Source organism: Chiloscyllium plagiosum, chromosome 14, assembly GCF_004010195.1.
Source record: "Chiloscyllium plagiosum isolate BGI_BamShark_2017 chromosome 14, ASM401019v2, whole genome shotgun sequence".
In the NCBI taxonomy this organism is placed as follows: Eukaryota; Metazoa; Chordata; class Chondrichthyes; order Orectolobiformes; family Hemiscylliidae; genus Chiloscyllium; species Chiloscyllium plagiosum.
Genome location: NC_057723.1, coordinates 46,706,845 through 46,731,452, shown reverse-complemented (window position 1 = coordinate 46,731,452; position 24,608 = coordinate 46,706,845). Strand labels below are relative to the sequence as shown.

General features: G+C 37.5%; 1 protein-coding gene across 1 annotated transcript; it reads left to right on the top strand.

The window, feature by feature from the left end:
* The first annotated feature begins 1,555 nt into the window (after nt 1-1,555).
* On the top strand, nt 1,556-23,892 carry faf2 (Fas associated factor family member 2). Its single transcript, XM_043703748.1, has 11 exons — nt 1,556-1,756; nt 3,881-3,949; nt 4,218-4,352; nt 4,886-4,962; nt 5,045-5,183; nt 6,863-6,948; nt 8,286-8,377; nt 13,766-13,943; nt 15,380-15,551; nt 16,039-16,182; nt 21,266-23,892. Exons 1-11 carry the CDS (start codon nt 1,688-1,690, stop codon nt 21,446-21,448), a joined length of 1,344 nt encoding a protein of 447 aa, XP_043559683.1. The 5' UTR covers nt 1,556-1,687; the 3' UTR covers nt 21,449-23,892.
* Nucleotides 23,893-24,608: the final 716 nt, after the last annotated feature.

Below are 24,608 nucleotides of genomic sequence, written 5' to 3'. Positions count from 1 at the left end.
CCTAAACATCAGCTCTCTTGCTCTTCAGATGCTGCCTGACCTGCTGTGCTTTTTCCAGTGCCATGCGTTATCAACACTAAAATCAAATAGATAAGAATGAATCTGGGCAAGTTTTTTTTAATTAAAGCTTCTATTCAATTTCTCCTATTAAGATCTGATCAATCAATTATGGGGTGCAGACAGATTTATTAGAACAAAAGGATAATTTGCTGTCACACTCAAATAGGATGTCATTTATGACTTTGTCAGTTAGGCAGCCATAGAAATATAATTTGGATGGATTCAAATATGAGGTTCGAAGAAAGATGAATACAGATTCAGTGACAATAGGATATTTGAGATTCCTGGAGAAGAAAGATAATATGAAAATGGAGTGGCAGTTTGTAAAGATCAATGCCAGGGAACAAGGATTGTTTTTAGGACATGGAGAATATGTTGTTGGAGGTACAGTGGATGAATGCAAACAAAAGGAGCTGTTGTTTATTTTTATATTTTGGAATTATCCTGATAAAATAAGCAATTTTGGCTTAAGAGCACAAGATCTAGCAACAGCTGGTCAAGTCAGATCTCATAAAGAATGCCTAAACGAGATGTCTGCCATATCTATTCAAGTCTATTACCCTTCGACTTATGGGAAATGATCAAAGGGTGAGACTCATAGCATCAATGACAATGTAGGATATCAAGCCTGGAGGTAAAGGTGCAGGTTGATCTGTTTTATTGAAGATCAAAGGCCAGACAGTGGGATTTTGAAGTACAGCTGTTAAGTACGAATTGGAGCAGGTTTCTATGAGCATACACAGAAAACAGGAAGGTTGAAAATTGGGTAGCGATACAAAGAAGTGTCTGGAATTGATTTTATCTGTGACTGGGATAAGAATATTGAGGTCACTTAAGATTGATTGCAAAGGATGGTTGCAAATGTGGGTTGGGGAGTTTCATGGAGGGAGATATTAAGTTAAGAGGTTAGTGAACTCGGAAGGTAAATTTAACCTGGGTGGACAATTTCAAAACGCAATTCAAACAGTGAATTTCATAGTCATGAAAAAAACAACAACTTTCAGCTACAAGTTTGAAGATTAGTTGCAAGGAAAATTGCATTGCAAACATTAGCATGATATCATTCTATATCTAGCATGACTAACTTCAGTAACTTCTTTTTCATCCACGTATATCAACCATTGTCAGTAACGTTGTACATTGAAACGCAATTTTGTCTGTGGTCAGTCTCATGCATTCGGTGTTGAGGTTGGCAGTGAGGGGAGGTAACTTCCAAAGATATGGCTTGTGACGGGCACTAAATGTTAAATACGCGGATACAGGTATTGTTGTTATGGAATTCTCGACCCTCCCGGTTCGGAAACGGCGGCCCAAATCCCAGGAGCTGTTGCGTGCTGCACTAAACTAAGCTTGCAAGCCCTCAGCTCAGGAGACGCAACTCTATCGACGGTTAAACATCAGCGCCGGACGTTCCCGAAGAGCCTCGGCTGTTTCCGTAATCTGCCCACTCGAATGCATCGAAATCCAAAACCGGATGCGCAGAAACACTTCGTATCATTTCTAAATATCGGTACAAACTCCAGAAGTCGATTATTCCTTGGGCCGCAGTTTTGTTTTTGCATCTCGTGATTGTGACTTTACCCAAAAATCATCTACTTCCGCACAGGCCTGGAACGCACGATCCAAGATGGCGGCGCCTGGCAATGAAGAGGAGGAACTAACGCAAGAGCAAACAGAGAAACTGTTACAGTTTCAGGTAATTTCATCAAACTTAACGGAATTTCGTAGAGGATGAGATGACTTGTCATTTTGGGGTATTTTTTAATTCATTAATTGAGTTAATTTAGTCCTGTTGAAGGGCTGAAGCTTCTGCACCTGTGGCATTTTTCTGTACTCTCAACATTTTCTGCTAATCCTCAATCTGGCATAATTCACTTATTTTTTCTTGCTCTGTCAAACTACTGTTTCATTTACAAAACTCCAAACAGTTCAAACGCTAATAGCTTTAAAAATTGAATTAACTAGATTTGTATTTTATGCTTAGTAAATATTTAGTGGTAATCTTAACTGAAACCATTTTAACTTTTAACAAAAACAGAAATTGCTGAAAACATTCAGTAGATCTGGTAACATCCGTGGAGAGAAATAAACCAAAAGTTAGAGTCTAACGTTTGAAACACTTTAACTTTATTCTTTTCTTGAAGAAACATGACTGTGTAGTGTTAATATTCACTTGTGAAATAAATGTCAGGTTTTTTTGCAGGATTGATGTATGTCAAGTTTTTAGTGTAAAGTATTTAAATTGAGATTTTAGTAAGTGAGGAAAGCTATCTGGAACTTGTTAAAACTCATTATAATTTGTAAATGTTAGGAGTCTATGAAATTTTATTCATTGGGAAAGAAGAACATAGCATTAAATGAAGGAGTGACTTGGGAATTACATCAATTGGTTGAAAGTTGAGAAGGCAGAACTCCTTTCAATGAACAAGTGTTTCTTTGAATTTTCAGTATCAACTTTTAAAAAGATTTTCCAATGAGACATCTTGTTTTATACCTGTATCATGTATGAAGTGTTTAGATCAGGTGCTTATATAAAATCTTAGATTAGATCTGATATTGCAAAAGATGAGATTCTTGAACATTGTGAGAGGAGGCAGAGAAAGAGAGTAGAGAAAGTCAACAGGCAACTCTGAATTTTTTGTGTTGACCCTAAGGTACAAAATTACATTTTAAGTTGTAGAGACATCTTAATAACAAAAAATGTATAATATTTTGAATCAATTTATTGAATCATAGTCATAGAGTTGTACAGCATGGAAACTTATACAGACATATTATGAAATGTCTGGGGAAGGTAGAACTTGAACCTTAATCTTTTGGCCCAGAGGTAAAGACACTACTACTTCACCATAGGAACCCTCAAATTGTTTGTATAGTGACATTGATGTAAAATGTCCCAAGGCACTTAACCAGAATGTATGCTTGTTATTTTTTCAAAATATGGATAAATACAGGGGAGACACGTGGGAACAGGGAGTGGTGATCAAACACTTGGTTGAAAGGCTAATTGTGAAGGAGGAGGAAACTTATGTAGGACTTTTAGATCTTTGGGGTTTGACAGCTAAAGGATGACTATCAGTAGTGGAACAATTTAAAAGTGGTTTGCAATTGGTTAAAACCCAGAGATTGTGGAAATTGCGGATAGCTCTGAATGGAAAAGCTTACAGAGATGGCGAGAGACAAGACAATGGAGGGATTTGAAAGCAAGGATTTTGTTTTTACAATTGAGCTGTTGCTGATTTACACAAGCACCTAGTCCAACTCATGCATTGATATATAGGCAATCTAACTTTGGGTGAGATTATTAGGATGGAACATAGTCTATCAAGGAAAAACATTATGTCTAGCCTTGACTATATCTTAAGTACAGATGAGGGTCAGCAGCATATTACTTCAAGTAGGGATGATCTTAGAGGTGGATGTGTATATTGTATAGCCTTAGATAATGGAATAATATATGGTTTAAAAAAACTTATTGGAGTCCAACACAATATCAAAGTTGTACACAATCTTTCTGTTTTCAAATTTGGCAGGGATGGAGATGGAAAATGTTGTTGGAGAACAGAGATTCTAGTGGTAACGGACAAAGTCTAGTGATCCCAATATTTAGGCAGTGGAAACATTTGCTTGTTCAGTACTGAATGTTAGTTAATCGAAGCTTCCAGCTCAGCGAGCAAACTTACATCCAGAATCTCAACCTAAGCTACAAATCTTCTCCAAACCCACTAATGTAAATAGACATTTAAGTTTATTATTTCAATGTAAACTTGTCAATACTGTTTTAATTAAGGTATTTTTCTTGTTATATTTCTCACCATAGGACTTAACTGGTATTGATTCAATGGACCAGTGTCGCCGTACACTTGAGCAACATCATTGGAACATTGAGGTAAAGGAAGCAAACAAGATTGTGTGCAAAATATTACAGTGGGCTTTGGCATGATTTGAAAATGATATTAAACTCAATTTGACTGTTCTTTTTGTTTTGAAATATTACTAAGTGTGCTGGTGAGCATTAACAGCTTGTGATTGGTCACTTAAAACATAAGGCCTGTTATTTATTTGATCATTTAACCCATTTTATGGATTTAGTTTTGATGATTTAAATCCTTCTTGATCCTAAACTTTGCTCGTCTATTTCTGTTTTTACCTTCTAGGCAGCTGTTCAGGATAGGCTAAATGAACAAGAAGGCGTTCCCAGTGTCTTCAACCCACCTTCCTCTCGCCCACTTCAAGTCCACACAGCAGATCATAGAGTCTATAGTTATGTAGTTTCAAGACCTCAGCCTAGGGTGAGAGCATTTTATGGTTATTTTAATCATTTTAACTTTCAAATTAATTCTATAAAAATGAAGTCTTGCAATCACATTTTGCATTATTTATTACCCAATTTGATTTTTGTTTGATGTAGTTTGCTAATTTGTAACTCATTAGAAAATGGTTGAGAATTCCCAAAAAATTACATTGAATCTTGATTCTGATTGGCAATATATCTACAACTCATTCCTTATTTAAAATAGATTGTTGGTAGGGCAAGCAATCATTATTCATAGTTTTAAGAGGTAGATTCATCAATACTTAGTGACCTCTTCCATAAAATTAGTTTTTGCAATATACCCCCTTTTCTTCATGTATACAATATAGCTTTGCATTTTATTATGTAACCTGGTGCGAGAGTTTGGTAAACCATTAGTGAGGTCTGATCGTGAGCTTATGCACTTAGATAAAACTAATTCAAATTCATTTGGTTAGTAAGAGCAAAACCAAATTGGGTTTGTACAGTTTTGTAATGGAGTGAATAACAATAATATTTCAAATTTTACAGGGTCTCTTAGGATGGAGTTATTACTTGATAATGCTTCCTTTCCGATTCACCTATTACACGCTGCTGGACATTTTTAGGTGAGATACTGAAAAATTTCACAAAACATCATGTTAACAAAAAAAAGTCCTTTAATCTATTATCTCTCTCTTTTTTGAATAGATTTGCTATAAGATTTATACGACCAGATCCTAGGAGTCGTGTTACTGATCCTGTTGGGGATGTAGTATCGTTTATTCAAAATTTTGAGGAACAGTATGGAAGGATCCATCCAGTCTTTTATCAAGGAACTTACAGTCAGGTTTGTACAAAACCACTTTTACAATTATTTTAAGTTTACATTTCCTGGTATTTTACTGTTTGAATGATTTGAATGTTATCTTCCTGCTCACTTCCAGCTACCTCAAAAAAAAAAGTTGTTTCTTCTAAATTTGGTAATCAAATTGAAGTGTAGTTTAACAAGATACCAATAATATAATTTCCACAAATCCATTTGCTTTATTTGAACTCTGTGCAAGAAGTACTTCATGTGGGCAGAAAATTAGCCTGTTCTACTGGTTGAGGCTATTGTTTATCTACTGTATATTGTGGATCCCTTGTATTGTTGAAACATTGACCAAAAATAATATGACTTACCTGTCAACTGTACTTGAGATATCTTGGTAAACTTCAAACAAATAGCTCCGGCCAAAAGCTACAAATCCTCTTCGTTGTAGTAAATAAAATTATACTGAAGTAAACGTAAATTGGGTAAACAGAACTAAACTTGTCATCTTTCCTTCTGGTGTATACTTGCATTTTAGATAGGCATTGTTTATTGTTTACTACCTCTAGTGTATGGATGTTGTGAACTGAAGTTTAGTTATAAATAACTTATTACACTTAATACTTTACCTAGTTAAACAATACAAAATTGAATTGCTTTTAAATTGAAATTCTGAAGCCTCGCAAGTTTTTCTGCAATAAGTAAATGTCCAATGTCATGACAAAGTAAGCATTCTTTACCTTTGATCATTGCTGATCACAGTTTAGCCAGATCATCCATGAAGTATTTTGCTCTTGTCACACTTCAGGTTGCTGTCCATGTAGGAATCTTTGGTCAGAATCACTGGACAGTAATTAAAAGATTCGAAGAGTGTGCCGCTGGAAAAGTACGGCAGGTTAGCCAACATCCGAGAAACAGGAAAATCAATGTTTCGGGCATAAGCCCTTCACAGAAATGTGGGGATGGAGGAAGGAGGCTCAGAGATAAATAGGATGGTGAGGATGGGGTGAAGGTAGCTGGGAGGCTTTTAAGTAGATGAAGATGGGGGATGATGCTGATAGATCAGAGGGGAGGGTGGAGCAGATAGGTGGGAAAGAAGATGGACAGTTCAAGAGGGTGGTGCCGAGTTGGAGGGTTGGATCTGGGATGAGGGGGGAGATGAGGTAACAGGTGAGCCAGATTTTGCACCTCTTCTGGCAGCAAGGGAAGGTGCTGGGAGTGGAGGGTTGGTTGTTGGGTTGGGGGGTGGTGGGTGGGTGTGGACCTAACGAGTGAGTCAAGGAGGGAATGGACTCTGATGAATGCCGATAGGGGTAGGGAGGGAAATATATCACTGGTGGTGGGGTCTGACCATCATGCCCCAACTGCACCTACCTATCACCTTCCCAACTACCTTACCTCCATCCCCCAGCCCCACCCACCGATTTGTCTCTCAACACAACGTGTGCACGCACACGAAATGTGCATTCTCCTCCTGGGATGCTGTCTGACCTGACTGCAATATCTTTCTAACACAGTTCCATTAAAGATTTTCCTGTTTGTGCTAAAATCAAATTAAGAAAGAAATACCCGTGATTTTCTAGTTTACCCAAGCTGCCTCAATTCCATTATCACATTATTTTTACTGTTGCAACTTCTCTTTAAATTAAGTTATTAGACATGGTTTGGAATTATTTTAAATATTTAATGTGTATTATCTTCAATGTTGAATACAGGCACTGAATGATGCTAAACGAGAGCTACGCTATTTACTAGTTTACCTTCATGGAGATGACCATCAGGACACGGATGAGTTCTGCCGGTGAGTGTAACTCCTGTATTTCTGAATAGATGTGTACTGTAATCAAAACCAAACTTGTTAATTTTTCTTATGCAATTTGTAATTATAACTTCTTAAAAATTGTGACTGCTACTTCTTTTGTTGATTTAATGTTGAGGACTATTGACTATAGTTATACAAACAAACATTATGATAGGGTTGGGGGAGTGTAAAAACTGGCATCTGTTGGGCTCAGTGCCTATTTCTGGGCAATAAATTGTATATAATTCTGTATCAACACTGCACTGATCTGGAGTTACAACTCTTGCGTGGAAAACTTTGGATAACTTCTATTGTCACTAGTTGCTCAACAAACAGGGTGATTTACCCAGCCATTGAAAATGTAAGTAGTGTTGTTTTTGTAACTATCAGTCAGTTGCCTGTGGTTCATTGGCCAAAGGGTGAAAAATGACAATGTGTCCTTGTTTCAAAAAATAATGCATTCCTGTCCTTTAGTGCGTAAGTGGATCAAATGATGCACTATATGTTATAACCTAGGAGGAGCCTTACTTTGATTCTAAAATAAAAACGCAAATTGCTGAAAAATCTCAGGTCTGGCAGCATTTGTTAGATCAAAATTCTTTCATCAAAACCTATTAATTCTCGTCTGCTGAGCTGTTGGCTGTTGGTGTGTGCTGTATTATCTGTGGATGTGGATAAAGGAAAGAGCCTTTAATGTTGAGTCTGCCATTAAATAGCTAGCTGGACTTGTTTCCCTGGCCATTTGTATAGATATTCTGTTTAAATGAAGTATAGTGTTCTAGTGACCTTGTCCAATATTTGAATGGAATATAATAGAGTAAATTTGGGATGAACATGTCAGGAGTTCAGTGATGTCAGGGATTTATATTAACCCTTTAGGAAATAACAACAGCTTTTTGCTGTATAGCAAGCCCAGAAGTTTGAAATATTTTAAATTCTGAAGACTATTAATGGTTCATTTGCAATGGTCTATACCTTTTTTTTATTATTTCTGCTACATTTGTATTGCATTAATTTGGGCATCATACCAAAGTTAGCTTTGCTTTTTCAGTTTGCACCTCGACCCATAGTAATTTATATTATGATTCCAGAGGAATCAGATTCCATGGTCCCTAAGTGGGTATTCATTGTGTGCATGCCTGGTTAGAGTTTAGGGCTGGTATTTGACCAAAGGCTCACTGTCACACCAACCTACTAATGCTCACATGGAGAAAGAGCACTCAAGAAGTATTAGTCACGTTTGTCACCTAGTGAATTATATCTTTGCATAATGGGGCTCAGGAGTTTGGCAACTTATCAATGGTGAATGACTAAATGCCAGTTTGTTTCCACTTCAGTAATACAATGTGCAACCCAGAAGTTGTAAACTTCATCAACACTAGGATGCTTTTCTGGGCCTGTTCCACAAGTAAGCCAGAAGGCTACAGGGGTAAGTGATTTTAAGCATTACTAGTGCACCACTAAATTTTACTCTTTGAATTTAATGAAATGCTTGCATGGAAAATGATCAGTGGATCATGCTTTCTATATCTCTGATAACTTCCTAGTGCCAATAATAGTTTCTATGACTGCCTTATAGAAACATAAAGGAACGTGAGTAGGTTATTTGTGCTTTGAGTCTACTCTGCCATTGGGTGTGATCATGATTGACCATCCTACCCAGTACCCTGTTCTTGCTTTCTTCTCATAGTGTATGATCCCTTTTAACTTTAAGAACTATATCTGACTCCTTTTTAAAAATCGTCAATGTTTTGGCCTCAATTTATTTCAGTGACAGAATTCCAGAGGCTTATCAGACTCTGAGTGAAGCAATGTCTCCTAATTTTCAGTCCTAAATGGCCTACTCTGTATCCTTTTAAACTGTGACCTCGGTTCTGGACTCTCCGGTCATCGGGAACATCCTTCCTACATTGTCCTATCTACGTCAACTAAATTGTCTTCAACTGTTAACTGCAAAACCTGCTGCAGCATAACTCAGTGACTTTTTATTATATTGTGTCTGTTGTGCAGTCGATTGATGTTTATCTTGATTTGTTTATTATTATTGACTTCATGGTCACTTTTTGGTTTTCTTTAATTATTTTATTTGTTTTTTCTGAACTAATTTTCATTTTTTTTCTTGCTCCAAAACTCTGGTCCATTGGGGAATGTTACTGCTGCTTCATTAGTAAACCTTTGTCCTTCCGAAAATTCCCCACATTTTCCCTCACCCAACTGCTTGAACCTATAATCTACTAGTTTTATTCCCATCTACTCTCCTGTGGCGCTTCACTATTGTTAAATCCACAATCTCTTGATAAACTTTGATAATATTAGTACCATTATTGTATTTAACATTTTGAAATGTCACTGAGTTGCTTCTTGAAAAGCAGCAAAAAGTCATCAGCGTTACTAAACCGGTTCAAGAAGACACACATTAATGAGTAAAATTAGCAATGCATGGGTGCTTTTCGTGGAGCTTCAAGTACTCACTAGAAGGAGTAGCCAACTCTAATCTAGCTGTAAAATACCCATGTATGTTGGGCTGCAGGATTCTTGCCAATGCAGCTTCTGAGACATCATGCTTACTTCCTTAAAGAGGAAGAGGGCATGTCTGCAGGGAGCAATCAACCATTCTGGTCCTTTCAACTGTGTTATGGGACACTTTTTTTTTTCCCTGGAATGAGAGAAAGGAAAGGATTTAGTCATACAAAACTGTGTATGTGTGTGTGTGTGGCACAGGTATTTATATAAGTTGTGGAAACGGCAATGAGGTGTTTGAAGTGAGTGAGCAGGCACTGCAAAGACCATGCAAGATTTGTAGTGGGGGAAGTGCAAGTGAGTGACGGAAGATCTATGCAATAGAGGGCATGGTAGAACATGAGCTTTGGTGGGATGTAGGTGCACTAGCAGAGAGATGATGGTGGCATTTATACTGCAGAGAAGGTCATTTACCAACTTCCTAATTTGTAGGGTGTTTCTTTGGAGGTCACATTGACCTGGTGGTGGTGGTCTCAGACCAGACTGACAGGGTCTGATGGCATGGCCTCCCCAAGCAATTCTCTGGGAAAAAGATGAGCCACCTCTGCATTGTCTTGTCTGCCAGGATAGGGAGTGTCTTGGGTCACAAGGCACGTCCAAGCAGTTCTTTTCAGACTCAGTTAAATATAGTTAAGAGAAGATTCGCCAACAGCAATTTGCTTGAATGTGGGTGTTTATTAAGTAATAAGTGTAATAAAAGGAATAGAAAGGAGAAAAAGCAACAAGTCTTGCACCTTTCTGTCCATCGGGGACCCTACGATTGACAGCTGGTCTGGAGACTTGGGTTCATTCCTGGCACTGTTTACAGTCCTGTTCCGAGGTGAAGTCTCATTCTTTGAATCTGGTGCTGTTTTCGACCCATAAAAGCACTGTTCACAGGACCCATTCAAGATCATGCAGCTGTCAAATATCGTCAACAGATTTAGCCCTTCAGCCCATCCTAAACCATCTATTTTCCATGTAGCTGTCGACTATCATTTACGTTTAGCCCTTTGGCTCATCCAATACAGGGAGCTCCCTATTGGATGAATGGGGTGCTAATTAGCCCCATCTGGCATGCCATGAAAAATGTGTGAAAATGTCCAGAGCAGCTCTAGAGTGTCAGTTCTTTACTGGGTGGACAACAGCCTTTTGAATTATTCACCAATGCCACAGAAGCTAGTATATGCCTAGATACCTAGGCAGTGGTGAGTGGAAGAATTGGGCTGGGTTGAGGAAAGGTTGAGCCCGTAAACATTGGAGTTAAGAAGAATGAGGAATGCTTGTATTGAAACAATATAAAAGATTGAGCCAGATTCACTGAGTTGATGACAGGATGTTTCCCATCATCCTCAAAATATGGGGTTTTTATTAAAGCTGGAGATGAGAACTTTCTTCTTTGAGAAGGTCATTAATCTTAGGAATTCTGTTATCCAGAGAGAAGTGAAAGTTTGGTTATTGAATATACCCAAGGTTGAGTGCTACAAATTCTAGAGCAAGAGAATTTTGAAGTCATTGGAAGTGTGGGGTGAAGCAGACAGGGAGTGGAGTAAAGGCCACTATCAGATTAGCCATGGCCTTATTGAATGGTAAAATAGGCTCAAGCAGTCGGGCTGCACCTGCTCTTTACTTTTTTCCTGATAATTATTGTAATGTGTTCTATATAGGGAAAGTCAAGGACATGCCTTTTTGGCACTTTCCATATCTTTCATTTGGCCATAGCTACTTCTAATTTTCAAGCTATTTACAGTATTATTGATATCCTTTTTCTTTGTCTTCCTTTGTTTTTGTTCTTGTTTGAAATATTCCCTCCCCTCTCTCATGCCCTTTTCTGCTTAAAACCTATCCTAGGTAAAAACAATGACTGCAGATGCTGTGGTGTTGGAAAAGCACAGCAGTTCAGGCAGCATCCGAGGAGCAGGAAAATTGACGTTTCGGGCAAAAGCCCTCCATCAGGAATACAGGCAGAGTGCCTGAAGAGTGGAGAGATAAATGAGAGGAGGGTGGGGGTGGGGAGAAAGTAGCATAGAGTACAATAGGTGAGTGGGGGAGAGGATGATCCTGTCCAGTCTCGCTGCCTTTTTCTTTGTTTTTGTTTTACTTAGAATCCCTACAGTGCAGAGAGCCCATTCAGCCCAAATCATCTGCTCTGATCCTCAGAACATCCCACCCAGCATACTCCCCGTCTCTGCATGGGGCTTTTATCATGGCTGACACACCTAATGTGCACATCCCTGAACCCTACCAGCAACTTTGTTTTACCAATCCATCTACGCATACCTTTTGACTATGGGAGGGAGCTGGAGCACCCAGATGAACATGAGATGGTGGAAACTCCATACAGTTGTCTTTGTTCTTTCACTCTTCACAGCACTTCATATGCCTGGCAGATCCTTTCCATTCTCTTCATATCCGTGTTTTAAAGCTATGGCAAGTTGGTCTCTTGCCATAAGTGAAGATCCATGCCACAGATTCACACACAACGATTTGACATTAAACTCTTTACAAGTCACTCTTTGAGTTGTTTATTTAGCTTTCCAGTTGGCAGCAGTCGCATCTTGCCAAGTATGTTCTTTCCCATTCCTATTCTTCGTTTTTAATTTCATTTGCACTTTCAGAAATTATGCTTCCTAAATATTTGAATTTTTGGAGCTGTTCTAGTTGTCTTTCTTTTGTGAATAAATTAATATTTATTGGTGACATTGTGTGTTGCATCACCATGCTTTTCCCTTTCATTTCATTTAGTCATTTTCACTTCCATTTAAAAGTTCCTGCCTGCTGTTACTGCTGCATCTACTAGTTCTTGTAATTCTTTTGTACTTGCTTACAAGTTTTTTATCTGCAAATCTAACTGATGTCAATGTCAAACCCCCCTCAAAAAAAACCTGCATATTCTGTGTCTTTGATCATTGTTTTGCATAGACATTGAAGAGAACTATGATAAACAGCACTCTTGTTGAACTCATTCCAACTCCAGTTGCTTTCATAGCTATTCACTTTCATTGCTGATTGTCCCATGCACAGATATTTCTTAAGAATCATCTACGCTTCTAGTCTGCCCCTGTTGAACCGAATCCAGCCAATCCAATCAAATACCATTTGCAAAATTGACAAAAAAAGTGTATAATTTCTGTCTAAACTATAAACTGCATTCACTCATTAATCTTATGCTGATTGTTTCTCTTGACCCTTCTGTGTGGAAACCAGGCTGGTCGTCTGCATCTTCCCAAGCAATCAATGCTTTTTTATATTTCTTAGTTGATGCATAGATAATCAGACTAAATGTATGCGAATCAGAACGTAAGGAGTATTGCAGAAACTGAATATTTCTATTACGTGATCTAGAGCCTTGGCAAGAACTTTGCATAGTGAACCAAATTTCCCATCACGATATCAACGTGAAAATTATGCTAATTTTTCCATTTTAAAGTGCTAAGTTAATAAGGAAAATTCATATTCCCATTAAATTTTAAATAACTAAGCATTAGGCTTTTATGATCTTTTTCATGCATTTTTAATGGATAAGAATCATTTGTAGCAACATTATTTGCTTTGCTATGACAGAGATGTTTCATTTTTATTTCTCTTACCTGGACAATGTTGACAATTTCATTGTTGAACTTCAGAAAAATTTTGGAGATATTACAATTGAATTTCCATATCCCATTAAGTCCTCTTAGAGATTTTATTTTCCAAACTGACTTTGCAGAATACAATTGAAAAGTCTTCATAGTGACATATGAGAATTAGTATTTCTGCAAATCTCTGTTTTACATCAAATGATTTTGACAATTTGAACCATGTCCAGAAAGGTATTCACTGTTTTAGAAATGAAAGTTTCTATTTCCTCAAAGACTGCTTAGTGTAAATAATATAACATCCATTAACTGAAACAGTTGAGCTTGAAGAGCCAAATAATGTTTTATGAAATTAGGTTTTTGGTTAAGCCATCATTACATAAACCATACCGATTGTACTGCTTTAAACTGAGCAGAAAGCTTTAAATGACGAGTTGCTGATTTCAAGGTGGCAATTATTGCAGGAATGTGGGAAACAGGGGAGACCTAGGGAATAAGGCAGCCTTTCAGAAGATCCACACAAACTCAAAGGGCTAACTGACTTTTTTCACTGCTGTACTGTTCTTTGATTCTTTAAGAGGTCAAAGTGGAAATGCTAATTTATGCTTTCTATATTGATTCTGCATGTGGGATTCACAGTCTAAATTTTCGTATCGGCCAGCAATGTAAAAAGTGAGAAATTATAATGATTTTAATAATGAAATATTCTACAGACTAACATGTTAGGCTATATATTTCAGTGTCTCAAGCTTTACGAGAGAATACCTATCCATTCTTGGCAATGATTATGCTGAAAGAGCAAAGAATGACGGTAGTCGGTCGCTTAGAAGGTCTTCTTCGGGCTGAAGACTTTGTCAATCAACTGACCTTTATTATGGATGCTAATGCTACATATTTGGTATCAGAACGACTTGATAGGTATATGGAATATTACTTTGTTTCTGTTGGAGATGTTGCTGTCAACAACGATAGTTTTGTACAGAATGTTGTATTTGGGTAATAAGACAATGTTGAAGTGTTTGGTTATCTAGGAATAATGCATCCTCAAACCAGTTCTTAGTTTGATTTATTTTCTTGAACATAGTAAAGTTAATATTGGGAGTAAATCAATTTCAATTTTAAGTAGATATTTCAAGTTGGGATTGGTACAGCTAAGTACTGTGTAAATCCACCTCTCTCTCAGTCCAAAAGTAGTCTCTTCTTGCAGTTCGATCAGTTAGTACTGACCTTAAGCTCATGCTTCAGCGGTAAAAGGCCAGTTTCTAACTTAATGTACCATGGGCACACTTATTTCAATGTGGATAATGGTTGTTAATTCTTGTTGAAAAGACTGTTGGATATATTGTATCTTAAACAAAATCAGAAATGTTTAATTTTTTAAAATTATATGAAGACTTTAAATGAGCCATACTGTTGGGAAGGGAATGAAAGAAGATTCGTGAATTTAAAAAAAAAAGTTTTGAGACTGCACTTAAAATGGGAACTTATAACTGTTGTTGTATCATTGACGTTCTCTAATTTCCTTGGATCCAATATATTTTGACTAGAATTCACTCTGCGTTGATACATTGAATTGGTATTCCTGATTGGTGTCATGGTGAACTTAGTCTGGTCACTGGTTGTATTACTGACCACAGCTCTGGTGTCTGAGGTGACTGGAAGTTGAACAAATACTGTGGTGATGCTGATTAAGCTTGCACAGTTTTCAGTAGCAAAGCATGTAATATGCTTCAAAAGCAAGGTTTTTTTTTCAGGCAGTGACTGCTGTGAGGCAAGTGGGGAATGGAAATGAGTGGGTCTTTTGTTTTTGCACTGTATTCCTATTTTGATGTAGTTGAAAAGAAATTCATTTTAACCATTATTTCCATAGAATCCCTACATTGTGGAAGTAGGCCATTTGGCCCATAAAATCCACACTGATCCTCCAAAGAAATCACATCCAGACACACTCCTCTGACCTATCCCTGTAATCCTGCATTTCCCATGGCTAATCCACCTAGCCTGCACAGCCCTGGACAATATCAACAATTTAGCATGCCCTCTTCACTTAACCTACACATCTTTGCCTGTGGGAGGAAACCCGTGCAGACACAGGAAGAATGTGCAAACTCTACGCAGTCCCCCAAGGCTGGAATTGAATCCAAGTCCCTGGCACTGTGAGGCAGCAGAGCTAACCACTGAGTTACCAAAAGAAATTTATGTTGTGCTTTGGCCAAAGTGATTTAGTCAGGATTTGCTGCTATTTGAAATAGAATGCAGTGTTAATAACCAGACAGCTGGTTGTTGTTGTTATGTTATTATTTGAAGCTGATTACATGAATATTTAATATTCTTGTACTTTCTTCAATTTACAGAGAGGAAAGGAATCAGACGCAAGTGTTAAGACAACAGCAAGATGAAGCTTATTTGGCTTCACTTCGTGCAGATCAGGAAAAAGAAAGGAAGAGAAAGGAGGCACAAGAAAAGAGGAGAAGGGAAGAGGAAGATGTCAGACAACAGTTACTTGCCGAAGAAAGAAGACAACAAGTAAGCAGTGTTCCAAGTTAAATTGCATGAAACTGTTTACTCTTTGTGTAAGCATTAAGAGAATTATAACATTTTCTATCCAGATGTGGATGTTTAACAGTAAACCAATGGTTTCCTCCTGAGTGAACTGGTTAAGGCAGAAAGTATTTGAATAATGTAGATCAGTATGGTCCCTGGTTCAATTCCTGTTTTAAATTATCTCTGAGCTATGTTTCAATAAGAGATTACCTCCATACCAGCAGGTTAAGATTTTGGTAGGTTCTAATTCCTGTTTACTACACATCAATACTTGTTAGAATACAGTTGTTAGCATTGATTGAATGCAAGATCTTATTTACTGGCAGTGACTGAACTTTGTATGTGCTTCATCACGTAATAATTTCTTTCTGTAATAATTCAGGTAATAGTGTTAGAAATTCAAAGCTGGTATTTGTATCTTGCAAATCTGTAAATTGAGGTAGAAACATTTTTCTTTTTGTCAATGCAGAGTTTGCAGGAAGAGAAAGAACGCAAGTCTGAATGTCTTCCCCCTGAGCCTTTTCCAGACAATCCAGACAGTGTTAAAATTGTCTTTAAGTTGCCAAATGATACTCGAGTGGAGCGACGATTTCTGTTTACCCAGTCATTAACGGTAAGATTCTTCCATGTTTTTGATTTACATAATGAATGTTTTTTTCCTTATAATGTTCCTTAAGTCCTTGGAAGTTTAAAAAAAATGAAACTGCATTCAATACAGTTTGTTATTGGTACATAACATAAGAACTAGGAGCAGGACTAAGCCATCTGGCTCTTCAAGCCTGCTCCACCATTTAATAAGATCATGGCTGGTCTTTTCATGGACTCAGCTCCACTTACCAGCCCTCTCACCGCATTCCTTAACTCTCTTTCTTTTATTATTCCAAAACAACTATTTTAGCTTTAAAAATGTTTACTGAAATAGTGTCAACTACTTCACTGAGCAGGGTATTCTATAGATTTACAAACCTCTTGGTGAAGCAGTTCCTTCTGAATTCAGTCCTAATCTGCTTCCCCTAATTTTGAGGTTATGCCCTCTTGTCTTAGTTTCACCTACCAGTGGAAACATCCTCTCTACTTCTGTTCCCTTCATAATTTTGTATGTTCCTATAAGATCACCCTTTATTCTTCTAAATTCCAATAAATATAACCTGTTTCCTCAGACTGTCTTCATAAGCCAACCCCCTCAACTCCGGAATCAATCTAGTGAACCTTCTCTGCACCCTTCCTAGTACCTGTGCTACCTTTCTCAAGTAAGGAGTGCAGAACTGCATGCAGTACACCAGTTATAGAGTCATAGAGATGTACAGCATGGAAACAGACCCTTCGGTCCAACCCAATCTAGTCCCACCTGCTAGCACCCGGTCCATATCCCTCCAAACCTTTCTTATGCATATACCCATCCAAGTACCTTTTAAGTGTTGCAATTGTACCAGCCTCCCCCACCTTCTCTGGCAGCTCAATCCATACACGTACCACCCTCTGTGTGAAAAATTTGCCCCTTAGGTCTCTTTATATCTTTCCCCTCTCTCATTGTGGCCTCACCAGCATCTTGTACAGCAAAACCTGTCTGCTTTTAAACTCCAATCCCTTTAGCAATGAAGGGCAGAATTCCATTTGCCTTCCTAATGAACTGTTGTACCTGCAGACCAACCTTTTGTGATTCATGCATAAGGACACTCTGGTCCTCTGCATAGCAGCATGCTGCAACTTTGTATCTTTCAAGTACTAATCCTTTTTCTTGTTACTCCTACCAAAATGGATGGCATCGTATTTATTAACATTGCACTCCATGTGCCAGATCTTTGCCCACTCATTTAAAATATCTATGTCCCTTTTCAAAGTTTCAGTCCCCTACACAATTTGTTCTGCTGCTCATCTTAGTGTTATCTGCAAACTTTGACATGCTATACATGTTCCTCAACTTCAAATCATCTATACAAATTGTGAATAATTGTGGTCCCAACACTTAGGCACACCACTTAGTTACTGATTGCCAACCACAACAGCATTCATGTATCCCTACTCTTTAGTTCCTAATAGTCGAACAATCCTCTGTCCGTGCTAATACTTTACCCATAGTGCCATGCATCCTTATCTTATACAGCAGCCTCTTGTGCAGCACCTTGTTGAAGACCTTTTGGCAATCTAGGTCCACCACATCTACTGGGTCTCCGTTGTCCATTTTGCTTCTAATGTCTTCATAGAATTCCAAAAGATTGGTTAGGTATGACCTGCCCTTCATGAACCCATGCTGCGTCAGCCAACGGGACAATTTCGATTTAGATGCCTTGCTATTTCTTCCTTGATAATAGACTCGAGCATTTTCCCAATAAAGAAGTTAAGCTAACCGGTCTATAATGCCCCATCTTTTGTCTACCACCCTTTTTAAACAGTGGTTTCACATTTGCTGTTTTCCAATCTGCTGGAACTTCCCCAGAGTCCAGCGAATTTTTGAAAATTACCACAAGTGCACTTGCTGTTCATCCTGCCAACTCTTTTAGTCCCCTGGGATGCATTCTATCAGGGCCAGGAAACTTGTCTACCCTTAGCTCCATTAGCTTGCTCAATACTACCTCTTCCGTAATAATCTTTGTTTCCAGGTCCTCACCTACCTTTCTTTGTCAATTACTGGCATGTATTAGTATCCTCCACTGTGAAGACTGACACAAAATACCTATTCAATACCTCAGCCATTTCATAATATCCCATAACTAAATGCCCCTTCTCTTCCTCGTAAAGGACCAACATTTACTGCAGCCACTCTTTTTTTTTTCTTTTATATATTTATAGAAACTTTTGCTACCTGACTTTATGTTCTGTTAGTTTTTTTTCCTCCTGTTCTATCTTACTTTATAGCTCTTTTTGTAGTTTTCTGTTAACCTTTGAAGCTTTCCCAATCTTTTAGTTTCCTGCTGATCTTGGCCATTTTGTATGCCTTCTCATTCAATTTGATATCCTCCCTTTATTTTCTTCGAAATCTATGGCAGATTGCCCATTTTTCTTACAGTCCTGTATACTTTTGCTGGGCACTTCATAAAATTGCTTTGAAAGTCTTCCACTGCTCATCAACTTTCCCACCTACAAAATACATTACTTATTTTCATTAGCTGCAGTAAGTCATTTCTGTAGTTAGTCAGAGTCAAACAGCACGGAAATGGGCCCTTCAGTCCAACCAGGCAAGTGGAAATACAAATAGTTTTGTTTAATTTTTAAAATTATTTGATTGTGAGAAGTGGTCTTTAGTGGCTAGGCTGGCATTTATTGTCCATCCCTAATTGTGCTTTAAGAATGTATTAAGGAGCTGCCATCTTGAATTGCTGCTGTCCATGTTGTGTATGTACACCCAAAAGTGCTATTAGGAAAGTGTTAAATTCCAGATTTGAGACGGCCCAGGGAATCCCTTGTGGTCTCAGACCTGTAAAGCCTCTCACAATTCGTCCCGGAGATCGTACTCTTTGGGAGTCTGGAATAAAAAACCTCTTACAGTTTAGTTTAATTTTAGTTATCCCCTTTATTTACCAATAACATCACTGTAACAACATAACACTGATACCAATAAGCTAAGTTAGCTAAGTTCTAATAATCTAGGTGAATAGGGTACCAGCTTTTCAAGAGCCCTAGCAGGCTACTCTGACATTCTGATACAAAGTGGTTTCCTTTATACGAAAGTTTACGAAAACATTGTATGTTCTTAATTAGACAGATAATGGTGAAAGACAATAATTCGTAAGGAAGAAAAGTTAATTGACAGGTCTGTGTGTGCTTGACTAATCACTCCAGGCCCTAAACCATTCATCAGGTGGGAAAAGCATACCCAGCCGAGCTAGGCGCCTTCTAGCAAGATAAACTCCTATCATAAAGAGGTACCAGTTGAGCTAATTGGAGAGTTCATAAGGTAACCTTGCATAGCTCACATGTCAGATACAATTGTTTTACAAAAAGGCTTCTTAGCAAGGAGGGCACACTTTTGACCATAAAATGGCTTCCCGACGTATTGAGCCAGAATCTCTTCAATGTTAGGCCTAAAGTAATTTCTAAGCTAGAAGCAGACTCCTTTTTAAGCACTGAATCATTCTGTACCTGAGGCTGAGATGTTACCATAAAGTTGCATTTAAACTGATTAATTAGTCTTCAAATTAAACATGCTTTCTTTTCATGGTTATGATTCAAATTCAAATAAGACATAAGATCTGATTAATTAGAATTGACAGTGGGGTGGTCTGTCGAGTGGTCTGCAAGAACAGCAAGGAAGTCAAAGCTTCATCAATATACTTTTTTTACAGAGTTTGTATTTATAACCGGTAATGGCTACTCAGTATCATCATAAAGTCTCAAAAATGCAATTAAGTTCATTCTGTAGCAGGTAAGCACTAAGAGTTAATTTTCTAGAGCGTGGGGGAGCCCCAGCACTATTATGGTTTTCTCACTCTCTCTCACTCTCTCTCTCTCTCTCTCACTCACTCACTCACTCACTCACTCACTCACTCACTCACTCACTCACTCTTGTGTCCTTTGGAACTCTCAAGTCAGGGACTTGGAACAGCAAAGATGTTTTTCCCCTGTGTTTGCGTAGCTTGCAAGGGGTAATATGAATCTATTATAGTTGACAGGACCTGACCGTCAATTACAAGGCTTTTGATAGTACTGAGTTTCGTTTCAGGATCATTCATTAATTTCAGAAGAGAACAGCCGTGAATGTTATCACTTGGTGTTCTGTTTTCACTGATGCTAAGGCAAATGTTCTCCGTTGCCTGAGAGCATGCCTGTTATCACTTTGTGAGCACAGATGTTTTTATCTTCTGCATACCTTGGGTTTCCCCCCTTTTTTCTGAGCCTCACTGCCTGTCTGTTTTCTAGTGTGCAGCAAATGTATTCTGTAATGCAACATTACATTTTAGTCTAAATGTTTAAAGACAAGTTTTAAGGCTATAGACGTTCTCAAAAGGATTTATGCTCAACAACTGAGAAGAACAGCAGCATGGTTCCAATGTACTTTCATGTATAACCTCGTGAGGAGCTTGAAAGTGGTCATGTTCTCAAGCATCTGCTGTTCTTGTCCTTCCAGCGGTTAGTGATTGTGGGTTTAGAAGGTGCTGTCAAAAGTTCCATAAGTGCATCTTGTAGGTAGTGAAGTAGTTGAAGCCTACTCAATAAATGCTTTTAAAGGTAAAAATGTTTTGAACAGTAAAGGAATTAAGGGTTATGGTGAGAGGTTTGGTAAGTGGAGCTGAGGTCACAAAAAGATCAACCATAATCTTATTGAATGGCGGAGCAGGCTCAAAGGGCCAGATGGCCTACTCCTGCTCCTAGTTCTTGGTCTTTCTAATCTTATTTCAGAAATGGCTGTAGCAGAAACAATGCAAATTGTCTTAAAATAAAGGAGGTGAAAATTGGGTAGTGTTCCCAATAATTCAATATTCAGTAATTATTTTGACATTGGCTTGTGCAGATATTGTGAAGTCAGAGTTAAACTTATCCAACCTCAAATAGTTGATGTTCTGCTGGATATCACCGTTCGAGCTTATAAATGATTAATAGTCAGGCGATTGAGGTACTGGTGAACAGCCCACATGCGCACTGGTGTTTTTCAACTGAAGGAGAAAAGGGAAAGAAAAGAAGAAAAAATAGTTGCAATTTTTAAGTATAACTTAAAATTTGTTTTTTCTGGAAATTCATATTTTTTTCTTTTATTGCAGGTAATATATGACTTTTTGTTCTCCTTGAAAGAAACTCCTGAGAAATTTCAAATAGTTGCTAACTTTCCACGCAGAGTACTGCCCTGTTTGCCCACAGAGAGAGAGCCAAATCCACCCACCCTGCAGCAAGCAGGATTGAGTCGCTGTGAAGTCTTGTTTGTTCAAGATCTTACCGATGATTGAACCAGAAATTAACCATGGGATCATTTTTTTTTAATAGCTGCACAGTATAACGGATCACAGACTTTCTCACAAACGAGCCAAGTTATTGCTGCGTTGGTTGGCAAATGTCTATGCAGCTAGGTCGCTCGTCATTTCCTGGGATGAACTGCACTGTCCATCACTATGCTATTTTTTTAAAAAAAAACTCAAGCCCTGCAGCGTTGAGTGGTTTTTGATCAGAAGATATGAAAGTAAATTAACCCATTTCTCCACCTGCATAGACCTTAGATTACACCATCAGAGAACCCTTACCCTTTCTCCTGCTAATTTTGTTTTCCCATTTACCTATATTTATGTTGTATTTCTATTAAAATGAAAAAAGAAAGACCAAAGGAGGGTTGGCTGTTATTGAATTGTTTGAACCTTGGCTGGTTTAAGTTCTTAATTGCCATGGCTTTTGCTGTGGTGAAGCCTCAGTAAGTAGTTTGTCAGCCTGTAGTGCCTGTGGTAACTAGAGCCTGCTCCATGTTTAATACCTGTGCAGGCTTATTGTACTCGAGGTGTAATTTATTCCAACAGTATAAATTAAAATCATTTTAGAATTTTATTGTGTTGAATCGTTTTTCTATGCATATTTCTTTTTGAACCATTTTCTGTAATTTCATTACAATTGATGGTAGCTGTTTGGCCAAATGTACTGGCATTAAAAGATTATATTGTCTCAACTCATTTTGTTCTTTGAGCTTCCTATCATGAGTAATGTTTAGCTTTTTGGTCATTCTCCACTACTAAACTGACGTGTACAGTTATTTGTTGATACTTCAAATTGTTTTTTGTTAGCTTTTCTGCACCTATTTATGAAGTGCTATAAATTTAGAAAATAAAGACTTATTTATAGCTTCTTGTGAGAACAAGGCCAACAAAATTTAACATTACAGTGGAGAACGACCCCCTTTGATAATATGTGCCTGATGGCCTTATGATCAGTTGGCTGCAAGGCACCTAGAACATGTACTGTTTTTTTTTCAATGCTGTTTAGTAGGGTATATTGTTTAGCATTATTGCACTTATTTCACTAAATGGCATCTTAACCATTTGCATGTTGTCTATTGTTTTCCTGTTCAACCAAGATGCATTATGACTTGTGTCTCAATCTTGAATAGATTTTGGGTGGTAGTTAATAATGAAACTACTTTACCACCAAACAGCTGTTGGCCTTAATATCATTCTACTAGTTCATTTAGTTGTAATGATGTGATAACATTGGCATTGCTTGTCTTTTATTTTTCGCTAATCCAAATAGGGTTTTGTATTTTTGAATACATATATAACAAAAAAATGCAGATATAGTTTTAATCACTGTGGAGTGTGGAAGTTTTAATTATTATGAAGTGTGGATATACCCCAAGATCACATGCCTAAGTTTTCATTAAATGTGTATTATAAATGTTAATATTTAGTTTGAATTGAGTCTCAATTAAATTGGTAACTTTTGGATCTGGGGGTGTTCATTTTGGCATTTGTTTACAGGCAGTTGGCTTTGGATATAAAATGTATTTTTAAAATATGCCTATAATGGTAATCAATATCATTTGTTTTTCATCCAAGGCAGTCAATGCTTCAGTTGCTATTTGAGTTTATTTTGGATGAGACCAGTATTGTAATGGAAAAGCAGTCGGTATTGGTTGAAACCCTTATATGCTGTCAACTTGGAAAAATTTGAGGCTTTTTTTTGTATGTATTTTTAGAAACTTCATTGTGACGTTAGTGGTCATGGTTTACATCTTACTTTGCTATTATCAGTTACTGAGTTAATCGCATTCCTTTACATTGAGAGTAATTGAGCAGCTGGTTGTTTGGGCTTGTTTCCAATTGTAATCTTCAAAAACAATGGAAAAGCTTTACAATCTGAATTGCTGTATGACCATATAGGAAGGGAGCTATCGACAGCAATGTTATTTAATGTTTGTGTATAACACTTAATTATAAAATAGTCTCTAAAGGTTAGGAATTTAAGCAAGGAGGAAATATTTACTGATCTGAGTAATACTTTGCCCATTTTGAAAATCTCCCCCCAAGTATTATTGTAGCTTCAACATCTGTTTTGTTGTCCTGCTTGAATTAAGCCATGCCCTTCTCCAGCATTTTGGGATGTTGGTGTAATGGTCTACATTTGAGACTGGTGCAAACTATAATGGAACAAGTTCCTGTTTTAATTAAAGGACTAAAATCTTGTATCTTGTGCCAGAAATTTCCCCACTTGCTAACAGTGTCCACGTAGAAATTGTTCACATTTGAACTGGCAGTTCGGTCGCTACTTCTGAAACTCTTGTCTTTTTTAACATGTGCAAATGAGAAGTGTATTCCAGATTGTAATATTTGTGAAAAATCAGGGAAAATCGCTTTGAAGGACCACACTTTTTTTGTTTTTTTTTATAATGTTTATCAGATTATCATTTTAAAAATCAATCACTCAAAAAGTTGTGAAAATCCTTTTTGTGAAATGTCTGGAACTTAAAAAAAAAAGTTCTTTCTAAATTGTCAGAGGATAATCTTTCTGTATTTCATGTCTTTTGTTGTAAATGTTCAGATCAACTTTTTGTACCACTCTTTTTGACATTTCTGATATTGAGCTAATTTTAAAACACTTAGTTCTGTTCAGACTCTGTGGCCTATTCAGATATATTTATGATCTGTACCAAAAGGATTGAGAGCCCCAAATGCAATCTTATGCCAAAAGCTGCTGCTGTTTTCTGTTCACTTGGAAATGACCAATTCCATTTCAAATCAAAAATCTCCATTTGTGCCCCCTACTCTCTTCCCCCCCCCCCCCGCAAGAAACCATTCAAAAGATTAACAAGAATAAGGCATTGAGTGATACTGCATCTGAAATTAAATTCTGAATATAATTTTCCATGTTCATAATCTAAAATTGAAGAAATTGCTATGTACGATGCTGTAAGTTCAATACTCATCCCATGTCTTGTAACTTATTGAAATTGAATGGAATACATATAATAACTACTTGAGGAATGTGAGTATTTTGTAATTTTTAATATTTTGTCTTGAGTTCATAAATGGTCAAATAGATTCATGTCTCCCAAAATGTTAAAAACTATTACTGAACTTTTCTTATCCTCGTGTTCTTCGACCTTCATATACTGAGACATCATCAGTGTTT

Coding starts and splice junctions, on each gene's coding strand:
- faf2 (XM_043703748.1), top strand. CDS start 1,688: ATGGCGGCGCCTGGCAATGAAGAGGAGGAACTAACGCAAGAGCAAACA. Junction 5,184..6,862: donor ATCAAGGAACTTACAGTCAG/GTTTGTACAAAA, acceptor TGTTGAATACAG/GCACTGAATGATGCTAAACG. Junction 15,552..16,038: donor CCGAAGAAAGAAGACAACAA/GTAAGCAGTGTT, acceptor TTGTCAATGCAG/AGTTTGCAGGAAGAGAAAGA.